Here is a 21,333-nt window from a genome sequence, read left to right on the forward strand (position 1 = left end):
TTAAGGCGGGGCGGGGCGGGGCGGGTCACGTGGTGCGGCCGCGCTTTCCCTTCTCCGACATGGCGCCGCGACCTCAGCTCCCCGCGCGCGCCGGCGGGGGCGGGGCCAGGCGGCGGCCGCGGCGGGGTCACGCGCGGCGCGGCGGGTGGGGCCGGGAAGGGGCGGTGGCGGCGGCGGAAGATGGCGGGGTGCGGGTCCGGGCTGTGCTGCTGCTGCTGCCCGCGGTGCTGCGGCGAGCGGGAGAGCCGCACACCCGAGGAGCTGGTACGGCCGCGGCCCCGCGCGCCCCCGGCCGCCCCCGGCCTCGTGCCTGCTGGCGGCGCCCCGACACCGGGCCTCGGCCCGGCCCCGCCGCCGCCGCGCCGGCTCTGGGGAGCGCCCGAGGGCGGGCGGCTGTAGGGGGCGTTGAGCGTTGCTATGGCGCAGGGCCCGGTGCCTCCACCCCCGGTGCCGGCGCCTCAAGGCCCGGTACCTCCGCCCCGGTGCCGGCGTCTCAGGGCGCGGTACCTCAGGCGGCGCTTGGCCCAGCGCCTCACAGCCCGATGCCTCAGCTGGCGCCTCATGGCCCGATACCTCAGCCGACGCTCGGCCCGGCGCCTCAGCCCGTTCCCGCTCTTTTGCCTCCTGTTGGGCCCGGTACCTCAGCCGCTGCTGGCAGTGTCTCGGCCCGCACTGTCCCGGTACCCCAGTCAACGTTTTCTTTGGCTGGGCCTGGTATCCCAGCCGCTGTGGCCGGTGCCTCAGCCTGCACTGCTGCTCCTCCCGGGTACAGGACCCCTTGCAGCCGTTAGAGGGGATTGGCTCTGGCAGGGGCTCTCTCCAGCTGCCCGGCATAGGAGAATGCTGTCTGTGCAAGTTTCTTGTCCTGTGCTTCCTTGTAACCCGTTGCTGTGAAGGAAGCTGGAATGTGGGTTTAGTACTCTGCTTTGCTATGCTGTGGGGAGCTCCTGTATAGAAGTAGTGTATTCTTGCTGAGGGGCAAGCTTTAAGGTAAGATCCTATACAGTTACCCCAAAGTAAGGGGTGGTCTGGTAATCCATACTCTGACTTCATAAGCAATAGTGGCATAGGCCTTCCCTAATTTTGGCTTTGCTGCCAATGTTCTTGAGCACCTGTACATGCATTCATTCCCCTGATGATTTTTGCTTTCCCACATTTGTTTTGCAGACAATCCTAGGAGAAACTCATGAAGAGGAGGATGAGATTCTTCCACGCAAAGACTATGAGGTGGGAAATTAGCTGATAGCAGCTTGTGAAATTAATGTGAAAACAACTGCAGACAAGTTTCGATCTGTTTGAGTTTGTAATGGGGCAGGTACTCAAAATGCATCACTAGTTAGATTGCATTGGCTCCAGCAGAAATACCCAGAGTTGCTGCGCTTGCAAAGAACTGCACCTCATCATTACACGTTTCTGGGTTAAAGCCCTGTGAATAGAGCTTGAACATCCACTGCTTAAGTCAGGCTCTTGTTGAGAAAATTGATTTTCAGAGTCTGCTGCATTGTTCCACATTTTTAGTGTGAGATTTACAGGCTCTAGTGGTCTTCTTTCCTCATGACTGTAGAAAGCGTCTGTGGCTACTTGGTCACTGTTGCCTTACTGCTGTCTCTGATGTCATGCTGGCTCACCGCAGATCTTCCCATCTATCGGATCTTGCTTCTTACAGGAGATTTTTGCTTTTTGCATGTCTGTATAGTGGCCCTGAGCTATTTAGAGCAATTGCTGTCAGCATGGGTGTCACCAGCTCAGCCTGTTACTGCTTGGCTTAAAAAGGTGAAGTTGGTGTAGACAGAAGCTAGCGGTACTTTGTGAGTACGACTGGGCAACTCTATATTGCTTTTAACTCCCTGCTGTGATAAGTTTAAGAATTGATGCTGTTCATCTGGAGAAGAATTCCTATCTAGTGTTCCTGTTGTAGTGAGAGGTTAAATATAAAGATCTAATGTTATGCCCTGCACTGTCAAATTGGAGGCACTTGAAGTAAAGTCTAAATCTGTACAATGTGACTTCTTTAAATTAAAGTTGTATTAATGAGTCGTGTTCCTGTTTGGTTCGCTGTCTCTCTCAGTGTGGGCAGTGAAATTGGTCTGTTCTTTTATTTCCTGATTTTCAGGGTCTGGCTCTGCTGGAAATATTTAAATGAAGTTGTTTCCAGGAGTTTTTTCTCCTACTGTTGTTTGCAAAACTTACTGGGGGGGTAGTAATGACTTCTGTAATCTTTAACAAGGTCTTTTATCCATAGTTTTTTGCTCAGTCTGTTGCAGCTGATTCTCTTAAATTGACCTTTTGGCATTCTTTCAGAGCTTGGATTATGATCGCTGTATCAATGACCCATACTTGGAAGTTTTGGAGAGCATGGACAACAAGGTAGGACCTTGTTCTTTCTTTTTCACTAGCTCGAGGGCTAAAACTGTGGAAATCGCCCAGAGAAATTTGCCCAGAGAAGTTGTGGATGCCCCCTCCATGGAAGTGTTCAAGTTCAGGTTGAATGGGGCTTTGAGCAACCTGATCTAGTGAAAGATGTCCCTGCCCGTGGCAGGGGGGTTGGACCAGATGATCTTTAAAGGTCCCTTCCAACCCAAACCATTCTATGATTCTAAATACATTCCACTGTGGGAAGTTTTGTCGTTTTTTCTATTCTTTATGAAAGAAATTCTATGTGCTCTCTTGGTTTCTCTATGAAAAGAATAAAAATATGTGTTTTCAGTTTGCTGTTGTCACCATCTTCTGTTGATTTATCACTCTAGCTGTAACTGAGCTGTGGAGCCTTTTTCTGATCCCCATTTCTATGTTGCTTTGACCTGGCTTTTTTTTTTTTTTTTAATGCTCTTCCTAAGCAGAAAGCCCAGAGGTACGAAGCAGTGAAGTGGGTGATGGTTTTTGCTATTGGAGTCTGCACAGGACTGGTAAGGGTCATGCTGTTCGGGGAACGAGGAAAATTCAGGAGACTAAGCAGGAATAATTTAGAAGTCAGTGGCCGAGGAGTAAAGAGGAGGAAACATTCATGAAGTGGAGAGCTTAGTAGCTGGAGTTGTCTTTTGGGAATCACAGCACGTCGTTGCTAGATTATTTTTCAAGAAGCCTTTTTTTCTTTTAGCACTTGCTAGGCTTTCTTTGCAAAGTATTCTGGCAAATCCTTAAATTCTGCATACAGGAAAACTTACCCAAAGTGAGCAATTAATAAAAAAGGATGCCAATTTACAGTTGAACTGTATTTTTTTATGTTTGGCAATACTAACGTCACTGCGTGTGCTTTCTAGAGTGTTTGAAAATTAGCTCTGCTGACTGTATGCCTCAGTTAAACACCAGCTTTCTTCTGTACCGTGAAGTATGTTGTGGGTGTTAAAAATGCTACCAGATTAGTACTCTGAAATGCATCTCTTCAGGAATAATTCTAGGATGGATCTGTCCCAGTGAGAATGAGGGAGGCAGCAAATCTGAGCTTCCGAAGTTACTTTACTCTGAACAACGCTTTTTTTGCCGCCTTCATCCTCTGTCCTCCCATGTGTGCATACTTCTGGTAGAACTTACTAGAGAGCGGTCTTTGTTACTTGTATGTAGTAATTTCTGATGGCAAATCTGTCTTCTTTTTCGTAGGTGGGCCTCTTTGTGGATTTCTTTGTACGGCTCTTTACCCAGCTCAAGTTCCGGGTGGTACAAAGCTGTATCTTTTACCTAGTGTATGGGTTCCTGTTAGATTCAAGTGACCTTTTCCTTTCTGTTGCCATGTTTTGCTCAGAACAGCTGACTCTCAGAATTCTGCCATCAGTCATGTTGTTGATGATTAATCAAGTTTTCAACTTGCCTATGTAATTCAGCACTTGAAACCAAGGAAAGTTTCCAGTATCATGTACATAGGCAAAGGCTAATCCCTGAAAGAATGAGTGGTTTCCCTTCCTTGTAGCTCAGTCTTGAGCTCTGAAAAGGAAGCCTGGCTTCCTGATGGGTTGTGTCAGCTGCCCTGGCTGGATTAGGAAGTGCAAGCTTGGCTCCTGATGCCAGTGGGACCCCCAGACAGTACTGAATGATTGTGTGTTGGTGGGGGGAAAGTTGTTTTCCTTGACCGTCCCTGTAGCGGTGGAAGAATGCACTGAGAAGGGCTGTCTTGCGTTGTCCTTGCTGGAGCTGCTGGGGTTCAACCTGACCTTTGTTTTTCTTGCCAGTCTTCTGGTCCTGATCCAAGTAAGACTTAGGTCTGCTGCTGCTCCTTACACAGCCTCCCTTTCCTCTTATACGGGTCCTGGGTATGAAGTATCCTTGCTGGAAGCACTTTCTGCCCCCCAAGACATCAAATTAGCTTCACAGTGCTAATTGTTTTAGCTAAGCAGGGTCTCTTGGTCCCTTGCTGTGCTCTCTGATGAGATATTGTTGGGTCAGCTATGAAATCGATGCAGCACAGCATCAGTGTTTCTTCTCTGCAGCCTGTAGCAGCTGGATCAGGAATTCCTGAAATTAAGTGCTACCTCAACGGGGTAAAGGTTCCAGGGGTTGTGCGTCTCCGGACGGTGGTGTGCAAAGCTATGGGAGTGCTCTTCAGTGTGGCAGGAGGTAAGAAGGGCTGTGGTGTATTGATCTTGTTGGGGTAAGGAATCACTGAAGGGGCAAAAATGCTGTCCCTGCTGTACATAGGGCACAAAAGGCTCCTCTTGCCTTTCCAGTAAAATGATTTTGATGGCCTGGAGCAGCGTCATGAGCCCTGAATGCATATATAGAGTAGAAAAGAGACAGAAGGATCAGGACTATCAGGGGAACAGGTACTTTTCTGGGTGGGCTAGTCAGAAGTGACTCTTTGTAGCTCAGTCAAAGAGGGAGACCTGAGAATTCTCCAGAACACATTGTCTAGAGCAGCCTGAAGGAGGCTATGTTCTAGGCAGCAGGGCAGAGTAACTTGGAGAGTTCAGGGTACTTGTAACAGCTGTCTTTGAATGGTTCCACCCACTTGGAGTGCAAAATCTCTGCAAGTCGTCAAAAACATTTGGGGGGTTTAGGGGGCAGGGATCAGCACCTTCCTTCACCTTGAGGGGAGAGGGAGGAGTTGCAGGCTCAGCACAGGGGACTGTGCCATGGCATGGGAGTGGTGAGCTGATCTCTCCTGGCGTTGTCAGCAAGGGAGCGTGGGCGCAGGGAGCGTGTTGCCTCATCAGTCCTGTTTTTTCAGGTCTTTTTGTCGGGAAGGAGGGTCCAATGATTCACAGTGGTGCTGTCGTGGGTGCGGGTTTGCCACAGGTTAGTGCTGGCCTGGGTCGCTTGCCTGGTCACACCACTGCTTTGTGAGTACTGTGAGGAGTAAGTTTCCATCTCCTATGTTTCTAAATCTTTACTTTGTTTGTAGTTCCAGAGCATCTCTTTGAGGAAGATCCAATTTAACTTTCCCTATTTCCGCAGTGACAGGTACTGTACCCAGGATGTGGAGGAGGGGAGAGGAGGATGAGTGAGCAGACTTCCTTGGGAGAAGGGTGGCGGGCTGGGATGAGTCAGTCGGTTGTTTTTTCAGTTTCTCTTTAGTGTCCTGCAGTTTCATTCTGCAGCAAGACAACACCAGGACTTGACTCTTCCATGCTGCTCTGCTCTGGTCTCCATGTTCATTGATGTTCTCTTGTACTACTCAGCAAATCTCTACCCATTTAAAACCTTTAATCTGAATGGTTAAATGGCTTCATTGTTGGGAACAAGCTCAGTTGCTCGCCCCTTATGACCAAGATATACTACAGAGAAGGCTGGTTCACCTGAATGTGAACAAAATCTTGCCCTTCCCTCTCTGTAATTCTTTCAAGTGATGCTGGAGTCCCACGGTTTGGGATGGTTCCTCATATACTGGGCAGCTGCGTAGTGCCAGAGTTTTGTTCTGTGTTGGTGCTCTAGAGAAAGAGCATGATGCTGCAACGACATACTGAATAAATAGTGTTGCCTGCCATGGCCAGCACTTCTCCCAGCTGTCACTCCTGTATCCCTGGGATATATCCATAAATGGGAATGGTCTCTTACTTTGCAGAACCTAAGCACCTCCAGAGCTCTACTTTGCTAAACTGGGATTGTTTTCCTCTACATTTCAGGGATAAAAGGGATTTTGTGTCTGCTGGAGCTGCTGCAGGTGTTGCAGCTGCCTTTGGAGCCCCAATTGGGGGCACTCTCTTCAGCTTGGAAGAAGGTTCCTCTTTCTGGAACCAGGGACTTACATGGAAAGTGGTGAGTAACGACTCTGGCTCTTTCTGTGTGTCTCTTCCTTGAGCTGGACCTTTGGGATGTCCGTGAGGGCATTCAGATTATCCTGTCTCCTCCTGAGCTCTCCTGGCAGGAGGGAGATTGCCTGCTCTATCAGTGCTCCAGAATTACTACAGATCAAGAGCAGAGATGAATCTGGTACTATCTGGAACTATGGGACAACTCTGTAGGCAGCAGATTTAGTGTACCTGGGAGAAAGGGCTTTTGTGTCTGGGCTCTTTGCAGTCCGATCCTTTGGGAGCAGACAGAGTAGGCAGGTGCTGGATTTCTTTCTGGTTTTCTCTGCCTTTGGGAGCTGTATTGCAGCAATGCCCTGTGCCTTCAGGTTGCTGATTTCTCTGGCTGTAGTGCCTACTTTCATGAAGTTGACAGTATATTAAAAATGTTTTGGATTTCATGATGCTTTTGGCATTTCTTATGCCCAATGCCCTGTTGATGGGATTCAGTTAGTCTACTCTTTCTCGGCAGTGATAAAAGGAGCCAGGGGATTTGCAAAGATAGCTACTCTTTCAGAGCCAATGAAGACCTCAGTTCCAACTGTAAACAAGTTGTGTTAGTGCCTTGTAATTGATTTGCAACTGCAAATTAGCATATTTGATTTAAAAAAAAAAAAGAGCTTTTGGTGCAAGAATTACTAGGTGAGATTCCTAACTTCTTGTGCAGGAAACCAAATCAGATGATTATAGTAGTCCATTCTAACCCTGCTGTCTTTTCAAGCAGGGAATGCGTGTTAAACCTCAGTGGATTATTTTCCTAAAGCCTGAGAACACTTTTGAGGTTCCCTTCCCCAGGAATAAGTCTCAAGGAAGAGCTGACTGTGCTAATCTTAATTTTGGGAGTCTTTACTTCTTCCTTTTTTTTTTTTTTTCTTTTTTTCTTCTTCAGCTTTTCTGTTCCATGGCTGCCACCTTCACCCTGAATTTTTTCCGCTCTGGGATTCAGTTTGGAAGTTGGGGGTCTTTCCAGCTCCCTGGTCTGCTGAACTTTGGGGAGTTTAAGGTAAGATTTAGTGCTGTTATTTCCCCCCCTGCCCCCTCCAGTCTCTTGTCGGTTCACTGTTTCTTTCTGGTTTTTTTCGATACACGCTTATATTTCAATGAAGGGCAGTTGATATTTAGCTGCAATACATTGATAGGCTAAGACAGAATTGTTCCCCTTTGGTCATAGCTGCTGAAAGTCTCCTGCTGTGGAGACAGAAGCATTGGTAGGAAATTGCAGCAACCACTGTAATGCTTTTTTTTTATACTTTTCTACATGTAGTGCTCTGAGTCTGATAAGAAATGCCACCTCTGGACAGCTGTGGACTTGGGCTTCTTCATTCTGATGGGCATTGTAGGAGGCCTTCTTGGAGCCACCTTCAACTGCCTGAACAAGAGACTTGCGAAGTACCGCATGCGGAACGTGCATCCCAAGCCAAAGCTGGTCAGGTATTTGTGCTCTCTTGAGTTTGTGCAGGGATCTCTGATCTGTATTCAGTGTCCAAAGCAAAAGCATCAATCTAGAAGACCCAGTGAGTGGGATTGGAGGAAATCCCAGACCTATTCTTTTTGAAATCACAAAATGAAGCCTCCAAAAGTGAGCACCAGAAACCAGATGTTACAGTCCTTGTGCATTTTTGTAATTACTCTGATGGTACAGAGAGAGCTGCAACCCCCCTTATAAGGGCTACGAAGGGAGATCTTTATTATAAAGGCTATAGCTGAACAAACCAGAGCTTTGTCTCCATGCAGTATTTTTTTATGTCTTGTCCAAACAGATGTGGAAGGAATAGCTGATCCCACTCTTTTTCCTTTTTTTTTTTTTTAAATTATCTTGGTTAATTAAATCTACAACTGAGCTAATATCTGTGCTAGTTAGAGAGGGAATTGCCATGTAATTCTGGAAAATAGCTGTTTGTTTGCTCTAGACAATTCCTAAATAAGAAGCCCAGGTTTAAAAAAAAAAGTGCATTTCAGCAGTTAGAAGAGAGAAGAGATTATGAGAGACTATGCATCAACCTGTCCAGTCCTGTCTAGCCTTTTACCCTGTAAAGATGTACAGAACATCATTTCCATGTGAACAGCCTCATCACCGAACCCTTCCCTGTGGCTTTTTATATGTGACTGCTATGTATTCTCTGGGCAGAAATAGCTCCTTTTTGGGGCAGGCAATTAAAAAGGGGAATTAACACAATCCCTGCCAACTGAGTCATAATTCAGCTTGACTTGCAGAGTCCCCTGCTTCTGATGTTAAGCTGTGGTGACTGCTGCTTCTTGCAGCCTTATCAAAGTTGTGTGCAGAGCTGGGACTGGGTTGCAGGGCTGAGTGTGACTTCACTGTATGGTTTCTATTGTGTACTTGCAGAGTCTTGGAGAGCCTGCTGGTGTCGTTGACTACCACGGTCGTGGTCTTTGTAGCCTCCATGGTTCTGGGGGAATGCCGGCAGATGTCTTCCACCAGTCATAGTGGCAATGACACTCTGAGCCTGCAGGTGAGCCATCTTATGTGAAGATTATATGTCCGCATCATACTGTTCACCCTCGAGAGAAACACAGGCACATAATGAGCTTTTGACAGCATGCAGTACATAACAGAACTTCAGTGAAAGCTGATGGACAGTTGCAGGAGCTTAGGGTAATAATAAAAGCTACCCTTTGTGCTTTTGTACTTTGGCAAAACAGCTCAGGCTGTGCATCGGGGAGCCCATTGATGCTGCAGGCCCCATCTCTGCTATTGATGTTTGGTCTGAACTTCCCAAAGTGTGGGCTGAGAAGGGTTACTCCCATTCCACCCAAAGGCTAATGTAGGAGAGAGTGGATTTTAACTGTTCGTGTCTTTTGTGTCCTGCATTAGGGTATGTCAGAGGATGTGAATTCAAGCATCAAAACTTTTTTCTGCCCGAATGAAACCTACAATGACATGGCCACACTCTTCTTCAACCCTCAGGAGTCAGCTATCTTGCAGCTCTTCCACCAGGATGGTGAGTGGCTAAGAGACAGTGCCTCATCCCATGCTTAGGCTTCAGAGCTTCATCTTGCTTGAAACAGCCTTGTCATAAGAACCACAAGGCTAAGAGCATCTTCAGGCCTTCATGGCTCTGGGGGACTGCTAGTACAACACTTGAAAGCCTCCTCCATGGGAAGAAAGGCCTGCTTTTCCTCTCTTTTTCACTTATTCATTGTCTTCATGTGTGTTTGGACTGGGAGACTAAGTAGCTGTTGTGAGATGAGCCTTCTGTGAGCTGAGGGGTGGATGGTGCAAGACTACTGTCTTTGTCCAACAGACATGTGCCCCTTTAGTCACGGTTCTTCTTGTGTTGCAGGTACTTTCAGCCCAGTCACACTGTCCTTGTTCTTCCTTCTCTATTTCTTACTGTCCTGTTGGACATACGGGATCTCTGTGCCCAGTGGTCTTTTTGTGCCATCACTGCTTTGTGGGGCTGCCTTCGGACGCCTGGTCGCCAACCTCCTCAAAAGGTGCATTGAGTGTGCGTATGTGTGTGAGAGATGTGCTGCAGACGCACGCTGAGCTCTCAGGTTAGTTTAATCTCCGGGCTCTGTGTTTTGCCCTAGCTACATTGGCCTGGATCACATCTACTCCGGAACCTTTGCACTGATTGGGGCAGCAGCATTCCTGGGAGGAGTGGTCCGCATGACAATTAGCCTGACTGTCATCCTAATTGAGTCCACCAACGAGATCACCTATGGGCTCCCAATAATGATCACCCTCATGGTGAGTGCAGGGTCTTAGCTCTGGCTTCTTGCAGGCTGCTTGAACATGTGCTGGCCCTGAATCTCTGTTCCTTCCAGGGCTATGATAAGCCAAGGACTCTTGTACTTGGAGCAACAACTCAGTAGACCTTCCGTTTGCTCTGCAGGTAGCCAAATGGACAGGAGACTTTTTCAACAAAGGCATCTATGACATCCATGTGAACTTGCGAGGAGTGCCTCTTCTGGAGTGGGAAACAGAGGTGGAAATGGATAAGTAAGGCTGCTTCTCTTGGCAGGGCTGTGGTAGGGTTCTTGCTCAGAAAGGAATGCTGTAATGTGAGGCGATGATGCTTCATCTCCAACAAACCTGGCTGCTCTGAGAGGAGCAGCTGTGAGGAGGACTGTTGTGAGAGGAGTTGGGAGTTGTGCATCAGGCCTGCGGCAGGAAAGAGGTGCTGGAGTCCTTTCTGAGGAGGGGCGGATGGGTGGAGATCTGAGGAGCAGATTTGTGAGGTTCAGCAAGAACTCTGTGAAAATGTTCCACTGGATTTGACTTCTTGCAGAAGTTCATCTTCTTTCTACCTGTTGTCTTTTCCTCGTAGTGTTTAAACACTTTCTATGTTATAAGTCGAAACCTTTTTCCTTGCCTGTAGCGCATCATTGATGCAATGTTATGTTAAAAAAAAAAATAATAAAAAAAAATTGTGCCAGCACTGCCAATAACACAGTGAAGGTGAGCACACAGGTACAAGGAGCTGGCAGAACTAAACTGCAGCAGACTGCTTCAGGATCTCGTTTTGGGACTGGTTTGTTTCCTTGTTTGTCTATCACCAGCCTTCTGTCGCTGACATGATGCATGCAGCAATCTTGGATTTCTGTTTCCTCAGACTACGAGCCAGTGACATCATGGAACCCAACTTGACATATGTCTATCCACACACCAGGATCCAGTCCCTTGTTAGCATCCTGCGCACAACTGTCCATCATGCCTTTCCTGTAGTGACTGAGAACCGGGGCAATGAGAGGGAGTTCATGAAGGGAAATCAACTGATAAGTAACAACATCAAATTCAAGGTAAAAAGTTGCTTGTTTGATAAGTTGAAGGGTAGAGAGCTTTGTTTTGCAAGTGGAAGGCCCTTTCTTTTGTTATCTAGGCTTTTGTCAGTGCAGAATTCAGGTCAGAGATAAGCACCTACTGCAATACAAAATTTTCAAGGACTCAATTTCATTCCATTCTCTGGGTCATGGTAAAGGCAGAAGAGTGGGCTGCATTCCTAGGGGCAGAAGTTAAGAGGACTAAGTAATCTGTTCAGGATAGACATAGAAAAAGTTTGGATTTGGCACTGAAGTACTGAACCCACCGTTGAGATCAGTAGTAGGTGCCTAAATGCTTCCCTCCTTTCTAGGGGGGGGTAGTGGGGCAGGTGCTTTAGTCTCTTGGGAAACTTAAAACTTAAGGTCAGAATGAATAATGAACGTGCTTGTGGCATACTCGTGCTCTAGCAAAAAAGGGTGCCTGAGTTCCTAAACTCCAGGTTCTCTGTCCAAGGAGAGTACAGTCCTATTGGCTATTCTTACAAGTACTGCAGCAGCACTGTCTAAGGAACACCTTATCTGGTGACATAAAGCTATGATCAAATAGTTCATAGTCGCTCTTGGATAACTGTTGACCTGCTTAGTGAGTATATGGAAATTGTTTGTTGTATCCAGAAATCTAGCATCCTCACCCGAGCTGGAGAGCAGCGCAAGCGTAGTCAGTCTATGAAATCCTACCCTTCAAGTGAATTGCGTAACATGTGTGATGAGCACATAGCAACGGAGGAGCCACCAGAAAAGGAGGATCTGCTGCAACAGATGCTAGAGAGAAGGTGAGATCCTGGTAGGCACAAATGTATGGAAACAGGGTGTTTCCATATGTTGAGATGTGTTGTGATGCTTCCTACAGTCCCTGTCATTCCATATGTCAGAGGAAACAGTGCTAGTATCCACATTTTAGGAGAAGTGACTTGTCAGGTCTCATGAGCCAGTGCTGGGGCTCACACCTGTGACAGAGTCCTAGGCTAATGGCTTGATGGTGTCCAACCTGTTAACTTAAATTTCCTTCAAACACCTATCCAGAAATATTTCCTGGAGAGGATGGAATACCTGGGGAAATGTCTTGTCTGTAGAAATCGATGCCCTCTTGTCTGCAAAAACCTGAGGGCTCTGCAAAGCTCACTTCTCCCAAGAGAGGAGCTAATGACCTAGTGCCATAATACTGATACTACCTTTCTGCTAATTGGGCTGAGTCACCAGGCTTGTATTGGAGTTGCTTCCAAGCAGAAGCCTAGTCTAGTGAATCAGTTTCTAACCTGGTGATTGTGACTCTTATGAGTGGAGTCCTGACCCTGACGTTTTGCCAGATGCTTCAGCTTTTATTAGAATCTGAATAATTTGGCACTGAAAATTGCTTTAGTAGCAAGTGATTTGAAATTGAGACTTAGGAGACTTCTCCATTCTGCTGCTGTTGTCGTACTCTGCCCATGGTAATGGCTCTTGACCCCTCTCTGCTGTTTTGTTTGGTGGAGAAAAGACTTGCTTGTCTCTAGCAAGAGTCCCTGAAATGTTCAGGAGAAGGTTGCAAAGAGCTGAAATAGTTGTTGTTTTGGAGGCGGGGGTATGTGTCTCTGCTTAAGTTCATGCAACTTATAACATGTAGTGTTAAATCTGTCACAGATACACTCCCTACCCCAACCTGTACCCTGACCAGTCTCCCAGTGAAGAGTGGACCATGGAGGAACGCTTCAGACCTTTGACCTTCCATGGCTTGATCTTGCGCTCACAGCTGGTCACCCTCCTTGTCCGGGGTGTTTGTTACTCTGAGAGCCAGTCGGTGAGTCTTCCTAATCAGGAATTGTAGCAGAGACATCCCTGCCCTCAGCTGAGAAGGTTGGGAACAATATTTATGGGCTGCCAAAAAGAATTTACCTATTGTTACACTTTAAGGAATGCATCTGTCTTTTAAAAGCTGCAGACAGGTAATGTGAATTCTCCCTTGCAGCTCTAGAATAAAGAGAATTGAATTTCTGTTCAAGTATCCCCAGGAAAAGAGGACAGCTACTGTATAAAAAATAAACCAACAGACCTGTTTGTTGCATAAAGGTGCAATCCTGTCAGAACTGGAGAATGGAGGGCAGATATTAAATACAAATAGAGCAACCAGCAGTGTACACTGTGTGTTTTTACTGCTGCATGCCAAGGTCTTACCAGAAGAGCATCAGCTGTATCACTGAGATCAGTATGAGCATTTGTGTTTGAGGCCCATCTTCCACAAGGCTGATTTGTTGCTGCCCTCCGGTGTTGAGTGTAGATCTGTCAGAGGTTGGAGAGCAGATCCATTGCTCTGTCAGTTAAACGCCTGTATAGGCTTGGGCTTGCACTACTGCATTCTGAGATGAGCTGCTAGGAGTACCTCTGCAGAAGTTGTATGCGTGGGCATGGGGGGAGGAGGAGATCTTGGTGAGCGATTGGGAGGCATCGTTTGCTGTGCTGCTTGCAGCCCAGGTACTGTCTGGGATGGTGACACATCGGTTCAGTGGGATTTGTTTCAACTGCAGAGTGCAAGTCAGCCTCGTCTGTCCCATGCAGAGATGTCAGAGGATTATCCCCGCTATCCAGATATCCATGACCTGGACCTCACATTGCTAAACCCTCGCATGATAGTGGTAAGAGATGCACTGCAGTATGACAGTGTTTCCTGATATATGTTTAGGACTGCCCCAAGCCTTTAAAAAAAAGCTGAGAGCGTGTTTGAGTCCACCCTTTGGTGCAGTGACCAACATCCTGTACTTCTCATGCATTCAGTCAGCCTTGTCTGCATGTGGAAATCAATCCTCATACCTGCTATGATGTAACATCGCACACAGGTGCTTTACTTTCAGAATAGGATGTTGCCTGTCTAGTTTAACATTCTTCTAGATTAGACTCCTGCCTGAGTGAGATTGGACAGGCAAACTGCTGATATCTGTTTGGAACTCTGTGTGGTGGCAGCTCAGTCAGTGGCAGGCCTGTCATTGTCTTTGTGTCAGGAAGGTTGCTGTGTAGGCCAAAGTGCTTTTTTAATATACATTCTTCTTTTCATGGACCTACATTTATCCTGCTCAGAGGCTTTCTGCAGCATTGGGCTATTGAGATCATGGGTTACAGTGTTCAAACAAACTGTGACAAATTCAGGTTCCTGAAATAATTTCATATTTGTGGAGAAATAGAAGATGCTCACAGTCCAATACCCTGTCCAGAGATCAGTGCATTGGAGGACTTGTAGGAATTGCTTGTTAGTGATTTCCAGAGATAGTGAAAATGCTTCTTGTAAATAATATAATTGTTTTTCTTTCTTAGGATGTCACCCCATACATGAACCCATCACCCTTTGCTGTCTCTCCAAATACTCATGTGTCACAAGTCTTCAACCTGTTTAGGACAATGGGACTCAGACATTTACCAGTTGTGAATGCAGTTGGAGAGGTGAGTCCTTATCTCCATTTCGTCTTGGCTGAGCGAGGAAGCCATTATGTCTTTTGCAATGTTTTCCACCTTTGGGAGAATTAAGATCTCTTTTAACATCAAACAGAAATGCTTTAGAGAGATCAGAATATGATCTTCTTAAGGCCCTGAAGTGTTGTTGATTACTGTGACTTTGTTACCGTCTTTTGTGTCCAAGCCTGCTTCCTGCTTTCCCTGCAAAGGGCAGGACATGCAGACTCCCTTCTGTCTCAGGTTGGCAGCGTGTGGAAGCTCTTACTGTCTTATACCTGTTGAAAGGCCTTGAGCTCATCAGAGGCCACTAACTTGGCTTCCACTTTGACAGCTTTATTCAAGGCCAAGAGCAGAATTTCCTGTGTGTTGGGGCAGGAGGTTTTTCTGGTGGAAGGGAACTTGCATTCTGTTCTTACTCATAGGAGCAGCAACATAAAGGAGTCTTTGAATGATTTGTGTTTGGTTCACTGTACTTGTCTTTTTGCCATCTACAATGCTCAGGGATAGTCAGTAGGTGTCAGTAACTTCCTATAAATGTAGCGAGAAATTGTTTCCCTTAGGCCTGAACTGGTCTGTCCCTATGAGACACCAGTGGTTTTTCTGCCTCTTGGGGTTCCTAATGGCTACTCTGCAGAGCATGCTGGTTGAAAACAAGAGATGTTGACTCGTTCCATGTGTAGTACAAGATGCTCTTGCAGTACTACAGAGCAGCCTAGTTCTAAACTCTTTCAATGTGTAAAATCAATGAGGTGTTTCATCAGCTGAAACGTGTGGTTTGGCTGTTTCCCAAGCAGGCTGGGAGAGGGTCCCTTTTGTGACCTGCCAGCTAGTGATGGCCAGTGTGCAGTCACCACTTCGCTGGTCTTTACCATTTCTTTGTTTTGGTCTTTAGAACTTCCTAGAATGTATCTGATATGAGCTATCTGCAGTCATGTCGTGTGGGATACCAGAAATGTATGTAATGAAGCCATAAGAGACAGCTTTGTTATTTCCAGTTACAGTTTTCACTTTCCAAAGGATTTAGTTACATGTGTATGCTAACATGGACAGGATTTCCCTTCCTATGCAGGGGTAACTACTGCTGTGTCCAGACACGATAGCAGCAGTTAAGCTGTCTGTTTGGGTGTAGTTAAAGCAGTGTCTTGCCTGTAGATAAGTGCTGGGAGAGGGAGGGGCATTTTTTTGGTGAGATTTGAACTTGAACCCACTCTAATTCAGCATTGGTCAAGAACTGCTTGCAGGTTCCCTCTTTGTTGGGGGTTGGAAAGAACAACAGCTCTACCATGCACGTCTCTTAGTGGCACATCTGTGGTACTGACTTGTATCTTTTTTCCTCTTTTCTTCCTCTTTAAGATTGTTGGGATAATCACTCGGCACAACCTGACCCACGAATTTCTGCAGGCAAGACTGAGACAACACTATCAGACCATTTGATGCCCCTGCCCACCCTGCCCCACTGTCGGTGTGGCTACCTCCCTCTTCCAAGCCTGCACACGCGCTCGCTTTCTGCTTGGACCCCACAAGGCCCAAGACTTGCCGTTTGGCTTCTCACATGCATATCAAGCCTGGGGAGCTGGAAAACATCTTGCTAGCCAGAGAATTAGAGGAGCTGCCTGAGTCCAGAGCTGTTGATTGGTCTCAGGCACTTGGTTTGACCACTCTTGATCCCTGTGCCCCAGTTATCTCCTTTCATCAGATGTTGTCCTGACACTGTATGTTCTGCTATTTTGTTTTGGTTTGGGTTTCTTTAAGGGTTGAAAAAAAGAACCATCTAGCTCCACTGTGTCCTGCAGAGAACTGCAGCATCTGTTCCCTATCCTCCTGTATGTCTCCCTTTTCCTCTTCCTCCCTTGTTCCTGCAACTGTTGCCTTATTTGTGTGAGAAGGGGGTTGCTGTGAAGGCTGAGAGGATATACTGAAGTTTGCAGTTATCAAATAGCTGCTCTGGAGGATGGTTTTCCTCAAAAGCAGTATTAAAAAATCCAGCTCTTTGGAAATACACCTCTCTTTGCGGGTGCTTCCAGTTGCCCATGTGTTTCCACTCTGGCTTCATTTGTTCCTGATTTCTCTCCTTCTTTCATGGGGAAGCGTCCCTGCTGTGATGTTTTTGACAGCAGCTGACTTTTGAGAGCAGCTCGGCAAATCAGGAGTTCAAACAGTTCAATTCCAGTTGCTGTTTGGGATTATAAATATTTAATACATTTGCAGAGCATCTCAGAGAAGGGAGATCTCTTTCCCTGTTAGCTGTTGCTGTTATCTCCCTGTAAGAGACTCTTCTAAGGCACTTTGTGGTACTCCACTTTGTCACTACCCTGACACTCCTGCATTTCTTGGCATTTCTAGGCACTTTGTCCTTGTACTGATCCAACAGTGAGAGCCTGGGACACCTTTCCAGCTAGGGTTAGAGACCAGGGAATGCCACATCCTCAGAGCATGGTGAAGTGTTGCGTTCTGGAGGCAAATAGAACTGATGCCCTGTCTCTGGGCTTGGTTGAATTATCTCTGTGTCATGAGAGGAGCTGCTGTAACTTCAGGCTGCCATGCAGGAGGGATACTTAGTGCTGGTGACTAACGGGCAGGATCTGCTGCAGGGTGATAAGTGGGGCTGTCTGTGCTCTAAAAATGCTTGGGATAATCTTTGCAACTGCAACAGCCGAATATCTGTAAGGGTAAAATCAGCACTTAGAAGCCAGTTGCAGCCAGTTCACTGCTTTAGCAGGTACCATCCTGGCCAGCACCTGTATTGTTCCAGCAGGCACCTGCCCTCCTGAGTTTTGCATACAGATAACCCTCAGTGGGAAGCCAGCATTGTGCCTCCAGGGGCTGCAGAGCTGATTGGCTTGATAAAGCACAGAGCATTCTCTCAGCCAAGAGACTGGGCCAAGTAACATGGGGAGTGTATCCCAGAAAAGCTTCTACACAGCCTCTAAGCACTCCAGTTAACCTGTTGTCTGCCATAAGGAGCTGGCTAGGTGAGAGCTGTGGCAGAAAGAAATGAGACGTTATTGTATTTTCTGAATTCAGGTACTCATCTATGCTGAAGATTTTCCTAACTAAACCTGAAGAACTTGTGCCCTTTCCTTACATATGTCAGAACACTAAATCTGTTAAAACAGCCTCTTTGACTGACTTTGTGGAAGCTGATTGTTCGGGGCACTGCTCTACAAACTGCTGGCTGCTGAGCCCTACTATGTTTAGGGTTAGGAGGAGGTTTTGTGCCCAGGTCACCAGCCATGGTCTTGATGTAGGGCTCTTTAAGTCACTGGAACCCTTAGATGTTCATGGAGTCTTTGCAGTCTGGATAGTTGGTAGACAGATGTGTTCTCTGGCTGTGCTTGCAATAAGGACAGCTGAGTCATGGGAGGCTATTGAATTTTGTCCAGCAGATGAGAGAAAACTTGGTCTACAAGTGGTTCCTGAGGCCAAGTTTTAGGGAAGAATTTGTCCTTGTCATACAGTGCACGGCATAGCTCAGCTGGAAAGTTTGGTTTTAGCAAATCTGTTTATAAGCACTTAGATTTTAATTTTTATTCCTCTGCATTGACATCTGGAGGCCTTTTTTTCACTTAGTGTTCTTTCCCACCTATTGCCTTATTAAGAGAGGAAGGGCAGATCTTCGTTTGTTTTCAAGAATGGATTTATACCATTTCCACAAAGGAAAGTGTGGGCTGTGGTATGTGCAATGGCAGTTGTTGCAAAGGAAGCTGTGTGTGTCCCAGGACCCTTTGTTAACTATGGCCACTCTCCAGGGCTGCTTGGGAAGTGACCTATCTAAAGAGCAGGGAATACGTTCATTCTTTTCCCTTTCTTACTGTGGAACTTGCAGCAACAGCTCCTGTCTCCTCCACTAAAATAGTTTTGCTGACTTCTGAATATCCTAGCTCCATTTCAAATCAGGCATGCAAGCTCTTAAACTTCCAAGAGTAAAGCAAAGGTGTTTTCCTACAGCCAGGATCCATCTTGTGCCTTCAACCTGGACTCCTTAGCTGGGACAGGTGTGGCATGTTCCTTAGAGCATATGAGTTAGCATCAGCTACCGCTCTTGACTTGCAAGTTCTTTCCCTGTAAGTAGAGTAAGGATGTTTGTTCTCTCTGGATAGTCTCTGCAGATGATTTCTAAAATGCCTGTGTTCCCTGAGCTCTGGTCTTGCACTGAGCTATCCCAAGAAACTTCAAGCACCCTTTTGCACTCCCTGAAGCTGGACTGTAGGTTTGAAATATGCTTCTGTTAACCTGCCTTTCATTCAGAGGATTTGTGCTCATGGGCAGTTACAAATGACAGGAATCCTGTTTTGACGGGATTTCAGATCACTCTAATGTGGAATTAGCAATCCCATACTGTCAGAGCACCTGTCAAGGATGCCCTATGTCTCTTCATGACAAATCTTTTTCCTCTTGCTCATGTTGAATGATTGTGTGTGGAAGGTTCCTTCTCTTCCTGCACATGAATAGGGCTCCTTAGATTGTTTGCCTTGAGCTGGTCATGTCCTATTTTACTTCTGTACACAAACTGCAGCAGTGTATTTTGCTGCTGGATGTCTTGTCATTGCTGCTGAGGCCTGGAGCTGGGCAATCCAGACAAGACAGGCTGAAAAATCTTGTCAAGGTTTGTCTGAGCACCAGCTGCGCTTCCCCATGAGAAGGCCACTTGCCTTCAGCCTGTTGTCAGCACTGTCTGCTCTGTCTATGCATCTATCTTATTCAAATGTTTCAGCTGGAAAACACACCCCTTTCACTCCTTCAGTAAAGAAGTTTTAAATGAGGATGGTGGGTCACCCTGTCAGCTGCTTTAAAGGGAAATCTCAGTGTGCAGTCACTGTTATGTAGCCTGCCAAAAGGGAATTACAAGTTCATCTGACTTTGGAGATGCAGCATTTCCCTTCTGCTAAGGACTGATGCAAAGGGGCTTGTGTTGAATCAGTCTTGTTCTCACACTTTGGTCACTTAATTCCTTTCTTGCAACACACTAACTGCTTCTACTCTGGCTCTGGTTGCTTAGTGATTTACTAAGAAACTTACTTCTAACATAGGTGCCTGTAACCTTTTACTCAGAGCAACACTAAAGGAATAGTAACCAAGAACTGGATTAGTATTGATAGCAAAAGTTAGGGGGTAGAGTGGGGCATTCTCCCCTGCCTCATGGTTTCCTGTGCAGTGTTAATTATGCAGTTTTGAATTGTTAACTTACTGTGAGCCATTCCAATGGTAGCAACTTACCTTTCCATTTGGTTTTTTGCACTGTTTTTTTGTTATGAAATGATGTAAGCTAATTCCACAGTGTATATAAATTGTATTTTTTTTAAATTTGTATGAATATATTTTTATTTGAACTATGGCACTTGGGAAGTATTCATGTAACCATAACATGTCTGAGAGTAAAATGTTTGTGTGTCTCCTTCAGCACTTTCAAGGCCTTTTGATGTTTCTAGTGTTGTCTTATTTTTGCCCTTTATTGTAATAAAACTAGTAGAACATGGCAATATCCAAGAACATGATTTGAGGTAGATGAGTAGTTGCTATTTATGAGCTGTCTGGATCTAACAGTTTGTGGAGAAGGTGCTCTGAGGCTGGGCAAAGATAGGAATTAGTGTAGTCCTTTAGGCTGCGACCACTCTAGTCCCATGTTGTCTCACAACAGCTGTTTAAAAGGAGGGAATTACCAAATGTTTGATAAGGATCTGAATTGTGCACATTGTGCTAGAGGCAACTGCTGCTTTTCTTACCTGAGAACTCTTGCTTTCCACCTTCCTCCCAGTAAGGTAATGAAACACATTTAGAGTGCAGTGTTGCACCTCTTGTTTTACAGGTGGCTTCTCAAGGATGTGAAAAATCTTAATTTCATCTTTAGCTTTTATTTAGTTTGTGGCTATCTTTCCTGCTTTATCTTGCGGTCTACCTTATGGAAAAGAACTTGTGACAATTTTTGATCTTTCATCACATACTTACAGGCTAAAAATGTGCGTAAGTGCAGTCTTTGAGCACTGTAGAAATATCTGACCCACAGGCTCACTGCCTTTCCACGTGTGTGCTGTTTTTCTGGATCAGGTAGCTGTGTTGTACAGGATGCATGTAGTAGCTCTCTGATGCACTCTAATGTTAACTCTAAAGTTAGCCAGCAGCTCGTCTGACTCCTGCCGTCAGTCTCTTGCTTGGTGTGTATGTAATGACAGGGAGAGCCTGAAATACATAAAAGCATCTGTTGGGAGGGGATGGCAGAAAGTCTGTGTTTGCGAGCTAAGTAAGAAGTGCCATGGTGGTCTTAATTAAGCTGTGCTCCTAGCAAGGAGTCAAGGTAGAAGAGAGGAATCGGGGTAGAAGAGAGTCATCAGGAGAAAAGAGCAGGGGGAACTCTGCTTCAGCTCTGCTACTGCCTTGAGTCATAAATGCAGTAATGTAGGAGGGAACGAGAGAAGCATTTCCCTCCTAAAATTGCGGTACCTTAACTGCCACTTTAGCGTAACAGTAAAGGAGGAAATAGCCTATCTGTCTCTTGTCTACTTTCTCGCCTCCCACCCCCAAAAAAAGGGGTGGGAGAGGTCTGTCTGTCCACGCTTACAGACACAGCTTGACAATTTGGTGTAATGGCAACTTCCTTGCAGCCAAACCTACTAAAGCAGCCAGCTGGACTGATGCAGATACCAGACTCTTGGTTAGAGCCTTTGTCAGCTTTAGGGCTGCTTTGGGTGTCAAGATTATAAGCAAGGTGATTGCTATTGCAAAGAATAAAAGCAGTAAAGTTTCTTGCCTGAAGAAGGAGGGATCAAAACCAGTTATAAGTGGTGGTTTGTCTTGCATTTTATCATGCATTATAGAGGTGGTTACTAGAAAAGCTGTGTAATACATTTATGCTTAAAGCAACTCATTAAATCCAACCATGTGTCATGATCCCCGTACCTGTAAACTGTGT

The 21,333-nt window shown here is 46.1% G+C and overlaps 1 protein-coding gene across 2 annotated transcripts; it reads left to right on the forward strand.

Annotated features, from left to right (window-relative positions):
* The first annotated feature begins 180 nt into the window (after positions 1-180).
* CLCN6 (chloride voltage-gated channel 6) lies at positions 181-19,761 on the forward strand. Of its 2 annotated transcripts, XM_050909447.1 has the most exons (23): positions 181-264; positions 1,168-1,227; positions 2,302-2,367; positions 2,841-2,906; positions 3,598-3,664; positions 4,076-4,182; positions 4,422-4,548; positions 5,159-5,226; positions 5,333-5,391; positions 6,054-6,186; positions 7,108-7,221; positions 7,483-7,649; positions 8,566-8,692; positions 9,055-9,181; positions 9,524-9,677; positions 9,774-9,933; positions 10,079-10,185; positions 10,799-10,985; positions 11,622-11,779; positions 12,627-12,783; positions 13,508-13,615; positions 14,289-14,414; positions 15,780-19,761. In XM_050909447.1, exons 1-23 carry the CDS (start codon positions 181-183, stop codon positions 15,858-15,860), a joined length of 2,610 nt encoding a protein of 869 aa, XP_050765404.1. In that variant the 3' UTR covers positions 15,861-19,761. The 2 variants fall into 2 exon arrangements, with proteins under 2 accessions (XP_050765404.1, XP_050765405.1); XM_050909448.1 differs by lacking the exon at positions 2,302-2,367.
* The last annotated feature ends 1,572 nt before the right edge of the window (positions 19,762-21,333 follow it).

Source organism: Gymnogyps californianus, chromosome 21 (genome assembly GCF_018139145.2).
Source record: "Gymnogyps californianus isolate 813 chromosome 21, ASM1813914v2, whole genome shotgun sequence".
Taxonomy (NCBI): domain Eukaryota; kingdom Metazoa; phylum Chordata; class Aves; order Accipitriformes; family Cathartidae; genus Gymnogyps; species Gymnogyps californianus.